The sequence below is a fragment of the Saccoglossus kowalevskii genome, chromosome 21 (assembly GCF_978046115.1).
Source record: "Saccoglossus kowalevskii chromosome 21, keSacKowa6.1, whole genome shotgun sequence".
Lineage (NCBI taxonomy): Eukaryota > Metazoa > Hemichordata > Enteropneusta > Harrimaniidae > Saccoglossus > Saccoglossus kowalevskii.
In genome coordinates this window covers 23011026-23034406 of record NC_140661.1, presented here as the reverse complement: position 1 = coordinate 23034406, position 23381 = coordinate 23011026, and the positions used below count along the sequence as shown (strand labels likewise).

Below are 23381 nucleotides of genomic sequence, written 5' to 3'. Positions count from 1 at the left end.
AGTGTATGTAATGAGATAGTAGCAGGTAGAAAATGGGTTAGGGTGGTAAATGTATGCAATGAGATAGTAGCAGGTAGAAAATGGGTTAGGGTAGTAAAATGTGTGCAATGGAATGGTTGCAGGTAGAAAATGGGTTAGGGTGGTAAAATGTATGGAATGGAATGGTAGAAGGTAGAAAATGGGTTAGGGTGGCAACATGTATGCAATGAAATGGTAGCAAGTAGAAAAAGGGTTAGGGTGGTAAAATGTAGGCAATGGAATGGTAGCGGGTAAAAAATGGGTTAGGGTGGCAACATGTATGCAATGGAATGGTAGCAGGTAGAAAATGGGTGAGGGTGGCAACACGTATGCAATGGAATGGTAGCAGGTAGAAAATGGGTTAGGGTGGCAACATATATGAAATAAATTGGTAGCAGGCAGAAAATGGGTTAGGGTGGTAAAATGTAGGCAATGGAATGGTAGCAGGTTCAAAATGGGTTAGGGTGGCAACATGTTTGCAATGGAATGGTAGCAGGTAGAAAATGGGTTAGGGTGGTAACATGTAGGCAATGGAATGGTAGCAGGTAGAAAATGGGTTAGGGTGGTAACATGTATGCAATGGAATGGTAGGTAGATAATGGGTGAGGGTGGTAAAATGTAGGCGATGGAATGATAGCAGGTTCAAAATGGGTTAGGATGGCAACATGTAGGCAATGGAATGAGATGTCTAAACAAAAGTATGCACAGATATTTATTTTGACCACCTAGATTAGTAATTATACTGTAGAACAAATATTATTTATATTATATTAAAATATCAATCAAATTAAATTATTAATGCTGCATATTTTGTTGATTGAAAAGAATGATATGCAACACTTCTTTGCCACTACATGTTTTTCATGGGCTCTATTTCAATTGTTGAAATATAGGTTGTATTTAATCAGTAGGCTTTGATGATTTCATGTGTATTTGGGAAGGGATAATAGTTATACTATACATGTAAGTATTCTTACCAAATTAACGTTTCCTAATGGCAACAGGTCTTGCTTGGTCAAAATACTAGAAAAATGTGGGTTTTATATGAAAGATGTGCAAAAAGGTTAAGGTTACAGTTAATACAGTAATGGTTCATTTAGGGTAATTCTACTTGTGTGTGGCTCTTACAGAGGTGGTAATAACATCACTGAAGCTTCAAGTTGCTGCCGATGCACAGTTGATTGAAGGATTGGTGCAAACCCAAAATAAATTTAAGTTTGATGTAATAGCGACGTATGACGATACAACTACGGCAATATCTGGGAAGGATCTTTGGCGGTTGAATGCTTTTGGAAGTAAAAGCGCAGCTGCTAAAGGGAAAAAACAGTCTCTTGTGAGACAGGCCTTCAACGATGCACAAGGTAGCACATCATTAACACTGGGATCACCATTGATGTTTGATGATGTTGAGATGTCCATCGATATGACATCCCTCTTGTGTCATCAGGTGACGCATGTCTGTGCTGAGTTGTTTAAAAACCCAAAGTCTGATCCAGAATTTGAATTCTCTGCTGCTACAAACAAAGCCACAAAGGCTTGTGCAGAAGTACCCTGTGCTGGTAAGTTGAATTTAGATCCAATTCAACAAAAGAGGCTCAAAAAAATTTAATTTTTCGAAATAGACTTGTTTATTTAATTCAATTTTAAAGTTGCCAATGTGTTTCATTTTTATTTTTCATGGAAATTGAACAGACTAAAACCTCCAAATTCGTGATGCAAATATCAGTACAAAGTGCGATAAGAAACTTTTTTTCTGTGCTTAAAAAGCTGCATGTTCATACAAATTTGTTTTTGTTTTCAATAATTGGCCACAAACATCAAAGAATATCAAGTTTTGTATAAATCATAACAAAAAGATAATACTTGTTGTGCACATTAGGCAATCTTTGTCTGAAAAATGGAGATGTTCTCCTGTGTAAGTTTCATTCTTATTTATAGGGAATTTTTAAAAATGTTTTTCAATATTTACTGTGATGATGCCTAGGTTGCTTCCATCTTGAATTACCTAGAATTGAGTTGGTGATGAACAATATTTTAAATTGGCTACCAGTTCAAAAGTTTTGAAATTAATATAAAAAAAATAGTGAAGTTTGATTTGACTTCATTGAACTCATTCTTTTGCAAAATTGAAACCAAATGTTAGAATATTAAATAGAATCATTTTAACTTGCTTGTAACAATAATGGATAACTAGACATCCTGATGTTTTTTGTCGCTGGTGTTTATTGTAATAATAATTCTCAAACTTTTATTTAAACAGGTGTGATTGTTACTGATAATAATATTGCCGTAGAAGATGGCACAGTTCTGAAAGAGAATAATCCGAATAATCCAATCAGCCTAGACATATCGTATGATTCATTGGTGTCTGGCTCTACGATATTTGGCAACAAGTTGTGGGATCTTAGTCTATCTGGTAACACTAGACCTGACGGGACTGGAGACGCCATTCTGATTGATGATCAGGCATTGACAAGTTCTCAAAGAGATATTCCATTTGCCGCTGGTACAACCATGACATTCTCAGATGTGCAAGTTAACGTAGACCTCACTGGGAAGAAATGTGCAGAGATACCATACATTTGTGCAACTCTTTCCAAAGGAAGAAGCCCAAGTCGAGATTTTACTTTATCTGGCTTACCAGATGAAAGCGTGTTCACTGCTTGTACTGATTACATAGCTTGTGAAAGTGAGTACTTACTTTTTTATTATCATACTTATTTTTAGACCACCTGATGTAGAGTGCTGATTGATCAATCATTATTACAGATTTTCTCATTGCCATACTCATTCTGAAACCACCTGGTATACAATTCTGATTAACCAATAATTATAGCAGATTCTCCATGACCATATTCATACTGAGATTATTTGTTATACAATGCTGATTTAACCAATCATTATTACAGATTTTCTCATTCCCATACTGATCCTGAGACCACCTGGTATACAATGTTGATTGAGCAATTGATATAGCAGATTTCCATTACCACACTCATTCTCAGATTACATATACCAGTTCAACTATGCTGATTGATCCATCAATAATATGCATTATTTCACAGCTACATTACCATATTCACTTATACAATGCTGATTTAACCAATCATTATTACAGATTTTCTCATTCCCATACTGATCCTGAGACCACCTGGTATACAATGCTGATTGACCAATCATTACAGATTTTCTCATCACCTTACTCATTCTGGAACCACCTGGTATACAATGCTGAATACAATGAAATTATTATTACATATTCATTATCATACCCTAATGAGACCACCTGATGTCCAATTTATGCCAATTGACCAGTAATTATTACATTTTTCTTATTGCCATACTCATTTTTAGACCACCTGATGTAGAGAGGTGATTAACCAATCAATATGACAGATTTTCTTATTGCCATACTCATCCTAAGACCACCTCATGTACAGTGCTGATTGTCCAATCATTATTACAGATTTTCTCATTGTCATATTCATTCTGAGACCACCTGATGTAGAGTGCTGATTGATCAATCATTATTACAGATTTTCTCATTGTCATACTCATTCTGAAACCACCTGGTATACAATACTGATTAACCAATAATTATAGTAGATTCTCCATGACCATATTTATACTGAGATTACAATGCTGATTTAACCAATCATTATTACAGATTTTCTCATTACCATACTGACCCTGAGACCACCTGGTATACAATGTTGATTGAGCAATCGATACAACAGACTTTCTCATTCCCATACTCATTCTGAGACACCCTGGTGTACAATGTTGATTGAGCAATCGATACAACAGATTTTCTCATTACCATACTGACCCTGAGACAACCTGGTGTACAATGTTGATTGAGCAATCAATACAACAGACAATCATATATATAAAGCTGATTGATCAATTATTATTACAGATTTCCATTACCACACTCATTCTCAGATTACATATACCAGTTCAACTATGCTGATTGATCCATCAATAATATACATTATTTCACAGCTATCATTTTGAATGTTGATATCCTTGTATTGAAATTTGTCCTTTCATCTACACAACTCACTGTTGGCGCAATGTGTGATTTACCTAGTTCAGTGAATTAATCTACCTTCACTGACTATCACTGATTTTAATCCATCTTCACCAATATCCTTTGGTTGTCAATACCTTCATGTATACTCATTTCAAAACAAGTGATGTTCTCTCTGAAACTTGTGTACTGATTTTGTATTTACTGACATCATTACTCATTGCCACTTGATACCTTCACTCATTTCAAACAAGTGATGTTCTCTCTGAAACTTGTGTACTGATTTTGTATTTACTGACATCATTACTCATTGCTACTTGATACCTTCACTCATTTCAAACAAGTGATTATCTCTCTGAAGCCAGTGTACAGATTTCCCCATCACCATTACCCATTGGTATTAAATTAGTAATTATTGTACCCAATATGACTTTTCACTAAAACTTTGTCATGTTTTCATCACATTTTCAACCCTCAATAATCATGTCACTTCAATACTTTCAGTAGAAGCTTAGGTGGTTGACTGTAGACCATTATATTCTTCTGAGATTGTGTCATTGAAAATATTGAACTATCAAGTTATAATTAATAAGCACATATTAACTCAAATAAGAATCCCTTTTAATGATAGTAATATTAAACCATAACAATAATTAACATATCTTTATACATTCAACTGATTGTGTTGCTTATAAACAAATATACAGAATGTTTAAAGAAGTACAAAACTCAGCTAATATTAGAATTCAGTAGTGTATACAAACCCCAATAATAAAATAAAGTCCCTAACATTTTTATAATCAAATTTTTACTTATAATGAAGCTGGTGTATAGTCTTTGATTTTTGTTCAATATTTTTTAATCTTGGTCAGTGTATAACCTCAACCAATTTTTTTTTTTTTACAATTTTGTTTCCTATTTATAGCTGGATGCCCCGATCCAAGGGCAGCCATTGCTGGCCATGTAAAAGTTCCTGAAAAGTCTTTTTACTCAAATGATGATGTATTCATTGTTTGTGAAGAGGGCTATATGCTCAATGGCGTTTTGAACCTCATTTGTAATAGTGATGGTACATGGTCAGATCCCTTGCCAACCTGTGATAAGCGTACGTACTATTTTATAATGCCGATTATTTATTTTAATTTTTTTAAATAAAATTCTGCCGTTTTGTGAATGTTAATTGTCCATGCTGACTTTGATGAGGTTAAAAAATAAAATCCATTAAAAATACGGTAAATAGTGAAACAATCTTACAACATTTCTTCACCATTATAGTTGAATGTCCCGACCCACGACAAGGAATACCTGGACATATTGTTGTTCCTAAAGAAACATTTCATGCTGGTGACAGGATAGACTTTACATGTGATTCTGGCTACCAACTTGTTGGTAGTCCAATATTAACTTGTAATGATGATGGTACATTGTCTGGAGAACCACCAGTCTGTGACAAGAGTAGGTGAACTGTTGTTACTGATTTCTGTCTTGAATAACATCTTTTTTGTAATTATTAATAAAAAAATCAGTAAATTAACAGTGTTAATAATGCTTTCAATAATAAATGAATACTAAATAATAATTAATAAACTTCTGTAGTTAAAAATGGAATTCCAATAATGTTGTGATTTAACACACCAGCTAGATAATGAATTGCACTTTCTTGTACATTACTTACTTTATACATGTGACCTGTTATAGTGCTATATATACCTATCTGAACAGGATTATTATTATTACACATTTGAGTGTTACATGTTACTGTTTTAGTACTAATTACCTTCCTGAACAGGACTACTAGCACTTTACACATGTCAGTGTAATATCACTAATGATTTGTTTGAAAGGGCTTCAAATACTTTACATATGTGACCACAGAGAGCACAGCCACTATAATCGACTGTAGCAGTCCCTATGAGCGAGGTGAGGGGGGGGGGGGGTTGTATCGGCTGGTATCTAGTTTAACAAATAGACAAGGGATGAAGGCTCCAATCAGCTCACATTTTTCAAACTGGAAAAAAGAGAAAAAAAAATAAAGAATAAAATCTATGAATAATACCCTCTTGAAGAATATTAGTTGCTCTTTCAACTTTCGCCAAGGCCTGACCTATATGCTATCTGCAGACTAAATCAAGAAAACTACACAAATTGGCTATATTTATGAACAATTAACGGTTACACAGAAAGCAAAACACAGTTGGAGGCGTGGCCTGTTCAGAATGTGTGAAGAACCAATCACAAGACTGGTTACAACCCACTGCGAGTTCACGACACGGTTAGCCTCGCTCAAGAACAACAGTTTGAAATTACATTTGCCCCCAAAATATTTCATTCTTGTCTGGCTATACTTACATTACTACAATTATAAAAGAGTATAAGATAAAAATAAAGCACATAGTACAAATTACCTGCCTGGACAGGACTACAAGCACTTCACACATGTGACTGTTATAGTACAAATTACCTGCCTGGACAGGACTACTAGCACTTCACACATGTGACTGTTATAGTACAAATTACCTGCCTGGACAGGACTACAAGCACTTCACACATGTGACTGTTATAGTACAAATTACCTGCCTGGACAGGACTACTAGCACTTCACACATGTGACTGTTATAGTACAAATTACCTGCCTGGACAGGACTACTAGCACTTCACACATGTGACTGTTATAGTACAAATTACCTGCCTGGACAGGACTACAAGCACTTCACACATGTGACTGTTATAGTACAAATTACCTGCCTGGACAGGACTACTAGCACTTCACACATGTGACTGTTATAGTACAAATTACCTGCCTGGACAGAACTACTAGCACTTCACACATGTGACTGTTATAGTACAAATTACCTGCCTGGACAGAACTACTAGCACTTCACACATGTGACTGTTATAGTACAAATTACCTGCCTGGACAGGACTACAAGCACTTCACACATGTGACTGTTATAGTACAAATTACCTGCCTGGACAGAACTACTAGCACTTCACAAATGTGACTGTTATAGTATAAATTACCTGCCTGGACAGGACTACAAGCACTTCACACATGTGACTGTTATAGTACAAATTACCTGCCTGGACAGGACTACAAGCACTTCACACATGTGACTGTTATAGTACAAATTACCTGCCTGGACAGGACTACTGGCACTTTACACATGTCATTGTTATAGTACTAATTACTTGCCTAGACAGGACTACTAGCACTTCACACATGTGACTGTTATAGTACAAATTACCTGCCTGGACAGGACTACTAGCACTTCACACATGTGACTGTTATAGTACAAATTACCTGCCTGGACAGGACTACAAGCACTTCACACATGTGACTGTTATAGTACAAATTACCTGCCTGGACAGGACTACTAGCACTTCACAAATGTGACTGTTATAGTACAAATTACCTGCCTGGACAGAACTACTAGCACTTCACAAATGTGACTGTTATAGTACAAATTACCTGCCTGGACAGGACTACAAGCACTTCTCACATGTGACTGTTATAGTACAAATTACCTGCCTGGACAGGACTACAAGCACTTCACACATGTGACTGTTATAGTACAAATTACCTGCCTTGACAGGACTACTAGCACTTTACACATGTGACTGTTATAGTACAAATTACCTGCCTGGACAGGACTACTAGCACTTCACAAATGTGACTGTTATAGTACAAATAACCTGCCTGTACAGGACTACTAGCACTTCACACATGTGACTGTTATAGTACAAATTACCTGCCTGGACAGGACTACTGGCACTTTACACATTTCATTGTTATAGTACTAATTACCTGCCTTGACAGGACTACTAGCACTTCACACATGTGACTGTTATAGTACAAATTACCTGCCTTGACAGGATTACTAGCACTTCACACATGTGACTGTTATAGTACCAATTACCTACCTGAAAAGGACTACTAGCACTTCACACATGTGATTGTTATAGTACAAATTACCTGCCTGGAAGGACTACTAGCACTTCACACATGTGACTGTTATAGTACTAATTACCTGCCTGGACAGGACTACTAGCACTTCACACATGTGACTGTTATAGTACAAATTACCTGCCTGGACAGGACTACAAGCACTTCACACATGTGACTGTTATAGTGCAAATTACCTGCCTAGACAGGACTACTAGCACTTCACACATGTGACTGTTATAGTGCAAATTACCTGCCTTGACAGGACTACTAGCACTTTACACATGTGACTGTTATAGTACTAATTACCTGTCTGAACAGGATTACTGAAGAACTGTTAAGATATAGTACAATATATTGTATTAACAGTGTTTGTGTTCCCTTGATTATTAAACTACATTAATATAAACAGAGTTCATAGTTAGTGAAACGTAACAGACTAACTAATTATTAACATATTATTTATATATTTATTAAAAAAACCATATTTATTAAAAATAGAATGATACAATTTAGAAGGTACCGTTGTTTTTCTAGTTGAATGTGCTGATCCCAGGCAGGGTATACCAGGACATATTGATGTTGATGAAGAAACTTTCGTCCAAGGGGATTTAATAAAATTTGAGTGTACAGAAGGGTATGATCTTGTTGGTGCTGATACTTTAGCATGTAATGATGATGGTTCATGGTCAGGACCTTTGCCAGATTGTATCAAGAGTAGGTAGTTCTTATCCTACTTGTGATGAGGGTTATATACATCATATCTGTCAACTATTTGAATAGAATGATGTGGATCATTTCTTTTAATTACCTTTATTTTACTCACTCATTTACTAAATACCATTGAAGTTTCACATACGCTGATTGACTGTATATCAATTCCTATCAATACACTCTGTGTTCAGTGATGTACTTCTTTACACTTCATATCATTGATACACCACTTGTGGCTGATTATCTCTATGTAAATATGCCATGTATTATTGCAATGGAGCTTTACATATTTGACATGAAATCATTCTATTTTAATCATTGTGTTTGTAAACATGTTGATTTTCATTTGATGCTGGGAAACCATGAGACATTGTGTGCCATTATCATATTTTCCATTGTTCCCACCTGTTCTTTATTCATTGATTTATTTCAATACACACTATACATGCAGCTGTTAATTTTTATTTTTATTTGATATTGACAGATGATGATTTGTCATGCATCTTAGCAATTATTTTTCATTCACAATCCCAGAAACTCTCAGCCATCGTGAGAAGAACTAGTTTCATTAAGTTAACTTTTTTTCATTAATCATTTCCAATGTCTGCAGGAAAGAAAGTAAGAGTCACTGGTTCTGATATAGCACCACGTCCAGGAACAAAAATATTTGAGGATTCTCCAGATAATCCTGTTGAAATTGATGCTAGCTTTCCAACTGATCCGAAAGGTGATGATGCCTCAACAGGTGACAATCTCTGGAACCTTGACACGTGGTTAAGTAATGATCCTGAGGGATATGGGCCACGTCTTTCTGAGAACAATCGAGTACTGACACCAAATCAACGTGATACCTATGTTGATGCTGGTGATGATCTTGACTTTCCTAGAGTTACATCCAACTTTGATACGCAAGGGCTGAAGTGTGATGATATTAAATATATTTGTGCTGAGTTGAGTGAAGACCCACGTACTACAGGAGACTTTGACTTAGAAGGAGTACCTAACAGTAATATATTAAGAACCTGTGTGGAATTGGATTGTGAAATACGTAAGTAAAAATATATATATTTGACTATATCTGGTCTGATCACTACATCTGATTGAATCTGTCTGTCCTTTCTGACTGGTTAAATTCGTTTCTTCTGATTGGTTATCTATCAATTTTTACCTACAGCTTCTATTACTACTAGTTGTGGTTAGTTAAATCTGTCAGTACTGGTTGGCTTAATCTTCCGATTCTTGTTGGTTGAATTTAACACTTCAGTTATTGAATCTACTACCTGACTAGTTTAATCTGCTTCTGAATCACCAAATTTACTACTTTTGATTGGTCAATTTGGTTGTTTGAATATACCACTTGTGATTGTTTGAATCAACCATATTTGGTTTGTTTAATCTGTCACTTATGGCTAGCTGAACCCAAACCACTTTTGACTTATAGTTATTTGAATATACCACTTCTGAATACCATGGGTGAATGTGCCACTATACCCTTAAGTGTGCCACTGACTTAACAGAGTCTCTGAAGCTATTATGGATGAAATTGCCATAGGCTCATTTGGGAAGCCAAAGCCACTGTACAGTAGGTGAGTATGCCACACTCATTGGGAAGGCCAAAGCCACTGTACAGTAGATGAGTGAGTATGCCACACTCATTGGGAAGGCCAAAGCCACTGTACAGTAGGTGAGTATGCCACACTCATTGGGAAGGCCAAAGCCACTGTACAGTAGGTGAGTATGCCACACTCATTGGGAAGGCCAAGGCCACTGTACAGTATGTGAGTGTACCATAGGCTCATTGGGAAGGCCAATTAAAGCCACTGTACCCAATGTGAGTGTGCCATAGGCATTTGGGAGGCCAAAGCGACTGTACAGTAGGTGAGTATGCCACACTCATTGGGAAGGCCAAAGCCACTGTACTCAATGTGAGTGTACCATAGGCTCATTGGGAAGGCCAAAGCAACTGTACAGTAGGTCAGTATGCCACACTTATTGGGAAGGCCAAAGCCACTGTACCCAATGTGAGTGTACCATGGGCTCATTTGGGAGGCCAAAGCCACTACCCTAGGTGAGTATGCCACACTCATTGGGAAGGCCAAATCCACTGTACCCAATGTGAGTGTACCATAGACTCATTGGGAAGGCCAAAGCCATTATACCCTAGGTGAGTATGCCACACTCATTGGGAAGGCCAAAGCCACTGTACCCAATGTGAGTGTACCATGGGCTCATTGGGAAGGCCAAAGCCACTATCCTAGGTGAGTATGCCACACTCATTGGGAAGGCCAAAGCCACTGTACCCAATGTGAGTGTACCATGGGCTCATTTGGGAGGCCAAAGCCACTACCCTAGGTGAGTATGTCACACTCATTGGGAAGGCCAAAGCCACTGTACCCAATGTGAGTGTACCATAGGCTCATTATGAAGGCCAAAGCCACTATACCCTAGGTGAGTATGCCACACTCATTGGGAAGGCCAAAGCCACTGTACCCAATGTGAGTGTACCATGGGCTCATTTGGGAGGCCAAAGCCACTCCCCTAGGTGAGTATGCCACACTCATTGGGAAGGCCAAAGTCACTGTACTCAATGTGAGTGTGCCATAGGCTCATTGGGAAGGCCAAAGCCACTGTACCCAATGTGAGTGTACCATAGGCTCATTGGGAAGGCCAAAGCCACTGTACAGTATGTGAGTGTACCATAGGCTCATTTGGGAGGCCAAAGCCACTACCCTAGGTGAGTATGCCACACTCATTGGGAAGGCCAAAGTCACTGTACCCAATGTGAGTGTACCATAGGCTAATTGGGAAGGCCAAAGCCACTGTACCTAATGTGAGTGTACCATAGGCTCATTTGGGAGGCCAAAGCCACTACCCTAGGTGAGTATGCCACACTCATTGGGAAGGCCAAAGCCACTGTACCCAATGTGAGTGTACCATAGGCTCATTTGGGAGGTCAAATGCACTATACCCTAGGTGAGTATGCCATAGGCTCATTTGGGAGGCCAAAGCCACTATACACTAGGTGAGTATGCCACACTCATTGGAAAAGCCAAAGCCATGTACCCTGGGTGAGTGCGCCATAGGCTCATTTGGGAGGCCAAAGCCATGTACCCTGAGTGAGTGCGCCATAGGCTCATTTGGGAGGCCAAAGCCACTGTACACTAGGTGAGTATGCCACACTCATTGGAAAGGCCAAAGCCACTGTACCCTAGGTAAGTGTGATATAAGCTCATTTGGGAGGCCAAAGCCATGTACCCTGGGTAAGTGCACCATAGGCTCATTTGGGAGGCCAAAGCCACTGTACCCTGGGTGAGTGTGCCATAGGCTCATTTGGGCGGCCAAATCCACTGTACACACGAATTGAGTGTGCCACTGAATCAACGGGGAAGCCAAAGCCACTATACCCTTGATGAGTGTGCCACAGACTCATGGTTGTGATGCAAGGTTTGCACCATACATAATAAGATGACAGCCCTGTCATAAACGTAGTCTTATAAATATATTAAATTTGACAATGTTCTATTCTTTACAAAAGCCACAAAGTCCCTGATTGTTGTTGATGTTGGTATTGATCTAACTGGAGATGACGAAGTGACAGAAGAGGAGCCTGTTAACCCAATCAATTTTGACGTTGGTGTGACCTCATCTCCACTCAGTGATGACATAACTGGAGATGATTTGTGGCAAATGACAGCGTTCACAGCCTCTGATCCTCAAGGCAAACAAAACAAAGATATTGTAAGACAGGAAGTGTTATCAAAGCCTCAGAGAGACCAGGATCTTCCATCAGGCTCCACTGAGGATTTCCCTGGCTTGACCGCTAATGTCGACATGACAGGAAAGTACTGCAATGAGGTGAAATATTTCTGTGTTGAGTTAAATAAAGGAGTATACGCTGATCCTTCATTCATTATTCTTGGAGATCCTTCTGATCGGCTTGACTGTGTGCCACTAAGATGTGCTGAAGGTAAGGATGATTTAGTTAACTCAAAATGAAACTGATGATAAGGAAAAACTGCACTGTGGATTTTTGGTGATTTGTTGTGAATCCAAAGTTTATTGTCTGAACAAAGACCTTCAAAAACTATTTCAATGCTATAACTTTAATTACATTTGTATATCATTTTTGGTCAAAAATAAAAAGGCAAAATGACACTTTTTGGCCTAAAACATTACTTGACATGCCTTGATCCAACAAAAAATTATCTATGTAACTTATTTACTGATTATCAGACAAAGTAATTTATAGTTACAACTTGGCACACATTATTAGTATTCTTTATACCAAAAAGAGTTTTTCCAACCATACTGCAACTTGTCCACATTATTTTTATTATTTTTCAGATCATACTGAATCATATATACGGTATCACACTAATTTGATTCGAAAAATAACCTTCATTATCTTTCGTTTGGTCCTTCGTAAATTCCGCCAGACCACCCATGCACTCGTCTCGTTTTAGAGTTTTTATCATAATGCCTCAAAATACCTCTTATAAAAACAAATTCTCATGCAATACTTAAAGTTATAATTTATGTCTGAGATATGGCTAAGAACGCACTCGCAAATACAGATACAGAACAAATGTTATAAGCCTAAGCAAGCAATGTACATACTTATGGAGCAATGAGTAATATGATGATTTTGAAATTAGTCTAGACACTGTTGTATGTACAAGGTAATATTAGTTTCGCTATTTTCAACTATTTTGTTTGTTTATTTTTTCCTTCTGTGGTTTTACACATTCAGCTCCAGTACCCCCAGTAGTGATCACTGATACAGATGTTGACTTGTCCGGTGACAACATGATCACAGCAGGCGATCCTTACAATCCCATGGAATTTGATGTAATCATCAAAACAGATCCTAACGGAGGGGATGCAGTAGGCGACGATTTATGGAAAGCCACGGTTTTTACAAGTACTACACCTGATGGCAGCCGAAATAAGCGAGTCCTTGATGAGCAAGTACTAACACCATCCCAAGAAGATCGTGATATCCCTGCTGGTGATACCGCGACATTCCGTTATCTTGATGCCAATGTAGATATGCAAGGCTCCACGTGTGCCGATGTCGGGTACCTGTGTGTGGAGTTCTCAAAAGGAGAATATGCCTATCCTGATTTTGAGTTTAGTGGTTCACAATCTGTCCGAACAGATTGTATTAAGCTTAAGTGCGATGAAGGTAACCCATTCCTTGCTGTCCGACTGCCCTTATCCTCAAACTGCCCTCTTGTCATGGTTAAGGTATCTTATACATTTGTATCTGATCAATGGTGTAACCCTTTGTAGTGTAATCTATGATCAGACAGCAACCTGCTGCCACTCTGTGTATATTAATTTGTTTCTGAAGTGTACCAGTATCCTAATGTGTTGTCAGAAACCAATTCTGACAAATTTTCTTTTTACATTTTTATGGAGTCTACTGTAAAGCATGTTGGAACAGGTCGTTTTAGCAAATTTCACTCAAAGCATTCTGTTAGAATCTCAATTTAACTGTGCAGACAATCTCAATGTGAAATATTCTTTATTTTAAATTCATCTTGAATTTGCGAATTTATAGATAAGCTAAATTAGCTAAAATGACATGCTAGCTAAAAAGACATGTTGACAACTTTTTACAGTTTTCTCACTCCTGTCAATAATTTGAATGAAAAGTCAATTTTTATTATTACCTTTCATGAAAAAAAAAATATAAAAACAGAAAACTAAAGAGAAGCACATAAAATTGTGCAAAATATTAGCAGAAAAATTAAAACTATTTTTTCTTGGCTTTGTCAGATAAAAAATTTAATTCCAGCAAAGATTTATTAATGTACAGCATATAAAGCCCCTGTATCTCAATATAATCTATCTCCTTATCCCATTTACTCTGTGACCTTACTCCACTTATCCCATCCACTATGTGACCTTACCCACTTATCCCATTTACTATGTGACCTTACTCCACTTATCCCATTTACTATGTGACCTTACCCACTTATCCCATTTAATGTGAACTTATTGGTGCCTTAGTCCATTCATTTTGACCTTTTCTGCTTATCCCATTCATACTGTGATTTTACTCCACTTATGTGTGTTACTTTACTTCACTCATCCCATCCAGTGTGATCTTATACTCCACTTATTCCATTTACTCTGTGACCTTACTCCACTTATCCCATTTACTATGTGACCTTACCCACTTATCCCATTTAATGTGAACTTATTGGTGCCTTAGTCCATTCATTTTGACCCTTTCTGCTTATCCCATTCATACTGTGATTTTACTCCACTTATGTGTGTTACTTTACTTCACTCATCCCATCCAGTGTGACCTTATACTCCACTTATCCCATTTACTCTGTGACCTTACTCCACTTATCCCATCCACTATGTGACCTTATACTCCACTTATTCCATTTACTCTGTGACCTTACTCCACTTATCCCATCCACTATGTGACCTTACCCACTTATCCCATTTAATGTGAACTTATTGGTGCCTTAGTCCATTCATTTTGACCTTTTCTGCTTATCCCATTCATACTGTGATTTTACTCCACTTATGTGTGTTACTTTACTTCACTCATCCCATCCAGTGTGACCTTATACTCCACTTATCCCATTTACTCTGTGACCTTACCCCACTTATCCCATTTACTCTGTGACCTTACTCCACTTATCCCATCCACTATGTGACCTTACCCCACTTATTCCCATCTACTCTGTAACCTTACTCCACTTATCCCATCCACTATGTGACCTTACCCCACTTATCCCATTTACTCTGTGACCTTACTCCACTTATCCCATTCACTATGTGACCTTACCCCACTTATTCCCATCTACTCTGTAACCTTACTCCACTTATCCCACCCACTATGTGACCTTACCCACTTATCCCATCTACTCTGTGACCTTACTCCACTTATCCCATCCAGTGTGACCTTACCCCATTTACCCCATCCAGTGTGACCTTACTCCCCTATATCCTATCCTATGTGTGACCCCAGTATGACCTTACTCCACTCATCCCATCTACTCTGTGACCTTACTCTACTTATCCCATCCACTATGTGACCTTACATCATTTACCCCATTCACATTGTGACCTTACTCCACTTATCCCATCTACTCTGTGACCTTATACCCCATCCAGTGTGACCTTACTCCCCTATATCCTATCCGATGTGTGACCCCAGTATGACCTTACTCCACTCATCCCATGTACTCTGTGACCTTACTCTACTTATCCCATCCACTATGTGACCTTACATCATTTACCCCATTCACATTGTGACCTTACTCCACTTATCCCATCTACTCTGTGACCTTACTCCACTTATCCCATCCACATTGTGGCCTTACTCCCCTATATCCCATCCAGTGTGTGACCTTACCCCATTTACCCCATCCAGTGTGACCTTACTTCCCTATATCCTATCCGATGTGTGATCCCAGTATGACCTTACTCCACTCATCCCATCTACTCTGTGACCTTATTCTACTTATCCCATCCACTATGTGACCTTACATCATTTACCCCATTCACATTGTGACCTTACTCCACTTATCCCATCTACTCTGTGACCTTACTCCAATTATCCCATCCACTGTGTGACCTTGCATCATTTACCCCATCCAGTGTGACCTTACTCCCCTATATCCTATCCTATGTGTGACCCCAGTATGACCTTACTCCACTCATCCCATCTACTCTGTGACCTTACTCTACTTATCCCATCCACTATGTGACCTTACATCATTTACCCCATTCACATTGTGACCTTACTCCACTTATCCCATCTACTCTGTGACCTTACTCCAATTATCCCATCCACTGTGTGACCTTGCATCATTTACCCCATTCAGTGTGACCTTACTCCCCTATATCCCATCCACTGTGTGACCCCAGTGTGACCTTACTCCACTCATCCCATCTACTCGGTGACCTTACTCCGCTTATCTCATTCACAGTGCGACTTACTCCACTTATCCCATCCACAGTGTGACCTTATATTTCACTTATTTCATCTACTCTGTGACTTTATTCTACTTATCCCAGCGGCTGTGAGACCTTACTCCTCTCATCCAATCCATATGTGACAGTATCCAGATTTAGTCCTGTATAACAAGTGAAATTATGTAAATCCTGAATAATATTGTGACCACCCTTGAAAATTTGCACGCATACACACACTGACTTGTGAACACCACATATCTGGTAATCATTGCAATGTTTTCCCCCAATTGACTACTAATAATTACAAATAATAATTAATGGTATAAAATGAATTTAAATTTATTGTATTTCTTCTCATAGTTCTAAAACCCAAGTGTTACCTGTCAAATGTTTATAAAATATAGGTGTGCAACTCAGATATCCATATATGGTGAAATGCCATAAAGGCCCTGTTTATTGTGCATGCAAATAAAATGTATTGCTAAATAAGCGCGTCACAGAATAGATCCGTGGGAAGGTTTGATTGTGCAAACAGAAATAAGTGAGATTAGACACTTGGGAAGGTTTGATTGTGTAAACAGAAATAAGTGAGATTATTCCCATATTCAGAAAGAGTCGCAAGATGAGATGTAGGATGCTCAATACATGCTTTCTGAATTATACCAAAAAACAATTCAAGAGAAACACTGATCAGTTCTTTCACATACCCACACATTTGCATACTTATTTCTAGAAATTTTGCAATTTTTTGACCATCTTTCATCACATATAACACAAATTACATAGTCTCATTTGTTCCCTAAAATACATTTTTTGAGTTTAATACTTTAAAATGATCCCAATGTTGTTTTTAAGAGCCTAAACATAAATGTTGAATTGCTTCATTGATGTTTGGCCAACCTATTGGTGAGTTTCTGAAAAAGCGAAAGACATTATAGATTTTAATGCTGTAATATTTTTGTTGCATATTTGTAAGAGTATAACGAGTACAGTGAAGGATATTAATGTTTCACTCTTTCCTGTAGGATTATTTGTTTTCCTCCACAGGTGATGATGATGAGATTACATCTGCAGCAGTAGTTGCCATGACAACATTTACTGTCACTATAAAAATATTTTCACTTTGTTCAACTTCTGATTGATGTATTTCTCACCATGTGATAAGTACATATTAATTTTTCTTCAAGTCTATTATTGAAAATAAAAAAGTATATTTTGAATATACTTTAAAGTTTACTCTAAATAAACTTTGAAGTGTACTTAACGTATACTAAAAATATATTCAAATTAATAAGAACAGAATATTTACTGTTCAACAATCGCTGCTTGACTGTAAAGCCAAACTCTAGTTTTGCATTTTGCTCATTCTATCTTTCTGTTTATTTTTGTTCCTGTTTATGGAATTTACAAATGGTGTTGATATTTAGGAGGACCGGTAAGTTGAATGTTTATTTTATACTTATTTAAGTTTTCAAAAAAATGCTGTAAAATCCTTAATTATTCACTGGGCAGTTAAAATTATGTGAAAACTTAAAATTACAGTTGTAAAATTTGTGAATTTAAAAAATAAGAGTATATAATGCAAGATTGGGAAGGGGCTACATGCGATATGAAGGAGACAGTTTGGTCTAGAAATTGGAAGGAGAAACATCTCATAGATTTTAGCTGCAACTGATCTCAGGAAAAAAGATTACAGTGAACTGGTTGTTGTGAAATTGTCATTAACATGTTTTTATGTTTTTATAAATTAATAGAAAGGTGAGAAAGGAGAATCAGGAGAAGAATCAAGTGGCTTCGTAAGTAAAAATAATAAAAATTAATTTAAAACAAAACATCGGTCAATTAAAATTATTTAAGATTTTATTAAAATTTATGAACTTAAATTAAATATAACTGATGAAAAAAGAAATATACATTCTTGCAGAAACAAATATTATCAAAATTATCAAAAAATATTATCGATGTTGTTATTAACAATATCGTCATGTGTATTTTTTTTAGCCAACTTTCCCTCCAGGTTCATATGGCCCTCCAGGAGTTCCAGGAGCACCGGTAAGTTATTTCCATACCTCTCCAAACAACTTGAAGCCTAATTAGTAGATCTATAGCACATATTTGACCTTGTCCGTACGTATCATCATAGATGAAAAGCAAAGCATATGAAGGGAAAATGTCTGTCCTAATAAAAAAAATAAATAGTAATCTTCAGAAGGTCCTTATAATTGAAAATCATGAGAACTTATCTTATAACTATAAATGATTTCTTCACTGTAACCACCAAAGATTTTGAAATATGACAAAACCTTTTTACCAATGAAACTACAGATGAATGACTCAAAATCACTATTTACGAATGTTTGACCTGTGTTCTGTACAAAAGGTGGTTTAGCATTGATTTTTTTTATCTGGGTTTTGTAACAACAGCGAATCTGATTATATTTTTATTTATTTATTTATTTATTTATTTATTTATTTATTTATTAACACACAACATCCCCCGGAGGGGATGAAAAGGGTTACAAATCAGATATTAGTAAAAGAAAAATAACCACATAAATAATAATAAAAATAATAAAAATAAATAATAATAAATAAAAGAAAAGTAGCCAAATACCTTAAATTATCTTTCTACAAAATTCAGATTGGTAATTAAATCATGGATGCAACAACTGTAATTATGAGATGATGTTTTTCATAAGTGTTATATGAAATCTGGCAATTTAACAAATTAGTTCATGTCTGTTAATAAATGTTGCAACAGATGTTGTGATGTGCTTGGTTTTAAGCTTTGATGTTCCCAGACACGGAACTGTATATGACAGTTTGTAATTTTTGGTCAAAACTGGTATTTTTCATGAAAACTACCATCCATTTTGTTTTAATGAGCCATATTACTTGACACTCCTTGACTGATTGCAATCAAAATCACACAAGTGTTCTGACTGGAAATGGCTGAATTGCTACAGTTTTTTATTTTACTTGTGTACAACAAAAATTGTAAAATATTATCATCATTATTATTGTCTTGTAGGGAGGCCATGGCCCACCAGGGTCATCAGGTCAAACTGGACCCCCTGGACCAAGGGTAAGTTATTGTCTCAGTTTTACTCAGGGTGGTAGGGGGGGTGTTTTTTTATTAATAGGGAGGTGCTGTATTTATGGGGAATATTTAGGTTCTGAGGTACAATGTAGCTTGATATTCTTGATTTTCATCTAGGTCATCTAAAACTATCTGATTTTGTTGCAACTGGTAGCAGAATAATTTATTTTTCTAACGAGTTTGCCATGTATAGAAAAAAACATGCAAAAATCGAGCATCAACAGATCAATATGAATACTTGAAAATTCTTGTATTAATTTAATAAGCATATACGCATTTCCAGTCCTGTACCACAAACAGATCATTAGGACCTTAGTTATTACCAAAAAATGCTGTTTCATGCATTTCTAACGCTGAAAGTCTCACAGAAGTTTCCCATACAGCTCCTTCACACCACTGTACTTAAGAGCAGACCTACTTTTTTGTGTTTTCCAAAGTTTCCTTAGCTATCATATTTTGTCTTTATATAATTCCTTGAGCTGTCATGCAATCATATGTGTATACAAAAAAGTGCGTAATCTCACGGATTTGCCTGTAAAATGTTACCTTGTGGCAGAGACCGATTTAGGATGCTGCACATAAGCCATCAGTGTTAATCAGTCAATAATAGGTGATTTTCCGTACAATTGCGAGATCTCGTGAGATGCATGAAAGACGCGCGTCGAACGTCTGCCGCAAAAATCGAACGATTTGATTTTGAACTAAAATTTCTTTATTTCGTAGCTTACATTGACCGGCCGATCTTCGACAGAGGAATATTGCTTCCGAATACCCTTACTTAATCAAAATTGCTTATCATCAAATGTGGACAGCACATTATTAAGCATGGAAATGTCCTCGAAATACTTTCGCGTTTGTCGAATTCCACGCGATGTTTGACGCGACTACGATGCTATGACCTTTGTTTGTCCTGTTTTTACGTTCGATTTCACGCATAACGCATGATTCTCGCAGTGAACGGAAAATGGTCTATTGGAGAATGATGAGACTGCCCTTTGCAATCATATTATGCTACTTAAACCAGTTTGTTTGCAGATGTCATTTATGCAATTATGATACCGTGTTCTGACAAGTTGCAAGATGCTAGTCACCAGACGTTGCTGTATATGCAGGAGTACTTGTTCGATTCAATGGCATCTTTTTTGATTAGCTTTTTTATGAACATAATACTCAAGACATACGCTGGCTAAATACAATAGCAAGACCTATATTTGGAGATTATGATTTGAATATTGACGACTCGAGTTAGCACAATCAACAGTAATAAGGTCTTATTTCGAAAGTATGATTAGACTATTCACGCAATCTAGAAAAAGGTTTTATTTGGCGATTGTGATAATGTCATCATCAGTAACAAGGTCTGTATTTGGAGATTACGATTAGAGTATTCACGCTTTTACATAATAATTAACAGTAACATAGTCTTATTTAGAAAGTATGATTAGACAATTTACGCATTCACACAATCAACATTAAGGTTTTTATTTGGGGATTGTGATAATGTCATCATTAGTATAACAAGGTCTGTATTTGGAGATAACAATTAGAGTATTCACGCTGTAACACAAACAGTGATAGTAAGCTTTATATTTGGGGAATTAGAATTGACATTAACAACGTATGATGTTATTAGTCACAGATTATTACATAATCAACAATAAGAATGTCTTTTTTTGGAGAGTGTGATTGGAAAATTTACTATTCATGCTTCTGTGGAAAAATATTGTGTTAAGTGGTGAAGATTGTATTTCCGCAGGGAGATATAGGTGTTGATGGACGTGATGGTATTCCTGGCCCACCAGGTCCTCCTGGACCAGTTGGAGGAATGAATGACGTAAGTCAATGCAATCTGAGGGCTATAGGTCCCAAAGGTAATAATCAGAAGGGGAATTGTTTCACAAATCATATGCTGGATTCTTAAGTCACTAAGAAATGATTTTTAGAAAACTGTTTTAATGGCATTTAGATTTATCAATTGGCTGTGAGTCTGCGACTATCCATATTTGGTCAGTAAAAACACATTTCATATATGACCATTAGCTATCCATATAAGGTAGTAGTTGTCCATATATGGTCATCATAAGTTGCTCATATATGTCACATAGTGCAATGAATCCATCATGTGTCTGTGTGTTAAACAGTTCTAAGACTGATTAATGAGCAACAAATTAACATTTAACTGTTTTTCCTTAGGGTGATTCAGGTTTAGACGGACGTGATGGAGTTCCTGGCCCACCCGGCCCCCCCGGCCCCCCTGGCCCCTATGAATATCCTGTAAGTACTTGAGCATCGAGCATCTAAAGAAAAAAAGAGACTGCTGCTACTGGCTTGTTATGAATTAGGCTTTTTTTATTATAAGCTTGCCTTTAGCTTTTCTTGCTGTCATTTTATTTTTATTGTAGATAGGCGCAGTTTGAAGCCAAACCACCACCCCAATCTATATTTAACTTAATTATTAATTCTTTGTATTAACATACCAATATATATATAATACATTTAGATAAAAATTAATGTGTTAACATTGAAATTCAACATGAAAGTATGTAACTTCACATTTAGTATAAATACCAATCTGATTAAAATAAAGTTCTAGTTTGGGCTTTATTTTTTTTTCTCTAATTTTTGTATTTTTCAATATGTTTTTAAATTATTTATTTTTAACATTCTTTTACTTCACTTTATTTTAATTTGTTATTTATTTGCTGGTATTTTTTTTAAAGTTTTGGTAAACGCAAAAGCACAGGAAATAGATAAAGTAATACAAAATACGATGTACGTAATAATAAAAACAATTACAAAATAATAAAATTATAGAAAAATAAAATAAAATATATTAAATAAAATTAAATTCACACCATACAATACATCAGATTTTAATCAGATTGTGTATTTACTGGAAGCATGTGATGTTGCATTTAGTACAACCTCTGAAGTACATAACTTCATAATTATTTAGTGTAAACTAAACAAGTTGAAGTTTCATATGTTATTCATTATTATACATCTGTCACCGTAACGCCATAAGTTACAGTGTGCCGTAATTTTGCAGTATTTTACGGGGTATTTTCATTCTACCATATTAGGAAATGCGAATTCCGGAAATGCGAATTCCGATTATGGAATGATTACGCACTTAAGCGTCTTCTAATAATAAAAACAAACATGGCTGCCACCAAGGTTTGCCCGAACTCCATACAAAAAAGTTCGCTGATTCTGCTCCAAACTTTTTGGATTTCGGCATTCCTATGATGTATCCTTGAAAGGAAAAGATGTATAATAATAAGGTTATTACGAAGATACCTCAAAGTATGCACTCAGACAGTACGCTGTCATACTGCCGCTGTACTGTCTTCGTGCATACTTTGAGTTACATGTATCTTCGTAATACCCTTATAGTATTCACACTAAATGCATTACTACAAACTTTCCCACTGTTCTGTGTTTTAGTAAAAGTGAGGTTACATACTTGAATGTAATTCAGTGATTACACTAAAATGTGAAGTTACACATTATGTGCTGTTTAGTCGTTTTTTAATGTAAACACACAAAAATATGTAACTTTCCATTGTATACACAACAAGACAAATTATTGTAGACAATAATAATACTGTGAAATACTTTATTTTTGC

The 23381-nt window shown here is 36.5% G+C and overlaps 2 protein-coding genes across 4 annotated transcripts in view; both read left to right on the top strand.

The window, feature by feature from the left end:
- Positions 1-14393, top strand: part of LOC102801936 (uncharacterized) — a 39185-nt gene extending 24792 nt beyond the window's left edge. Inside the window, exons 3-10 of one of the 2 annotated variants that reach the window (XM_078008161.2) lie at positions 1149-1577; positions 2279-2707; positions 4977-5156; positions 5327-5506; positions 8532-8711; positions 9319-9756; positions 12244-12675; positions 13459-14393. In XM_078008161.2, coding sequence (XP_077864287.2) covers positions 1149-1577; positions 2279-2707; positions 4977-5156; positions 5327-5506; positions 8532-8711; positions 9319-9756; positions 12244-12675; positions 13459-14000 — 2810 coding nt within the window. In that variant the 3' untranslated portion in view covers positions 14001-14393. The remainder of the gene's footprint in view (positions 1-1148; positions 1578-2278; positions 2708-4976; positions 5157-5326; positions 5507-8531; positions 8712-9318; positions 9757-12243; positions 12676-13458) is intronic. The other variant, XM_085494898.1, reaches the window with a different exon arrangement.
- Positions 14394-18068: 3675 nt separating this feature from the next.
- The window catches only part of LOC100303513 (fibrillar collagen), a 53855-nt gene continuing 48542 nt past the window's right edge, over positions 18069-23381 (top strand). For both annotated transcript variants that reach the window (XM_085494896.1, XM_085494897.1), the window contains exons 1-5: positions 18069-18087; positions 18407-18448; positions 18654-18704; positions 19684-19737; positions 21509-21586. In XM_085494896.1, coding sequence (XP_085351022.1) covers positions 21578-21586 — 9 coding nt within the window. In that variant the 5' untranslated portion in view covers positions 18069-18087; positions 18407-18448; positions 18654-18704; positions 19684-19737; positions 21509-21577. The remainder of the gene's footprint in view (positions 18088-18406; positions 18449-18653; positions 18705-19683; positions 19738-21508; positions 21587-23381) is intronic.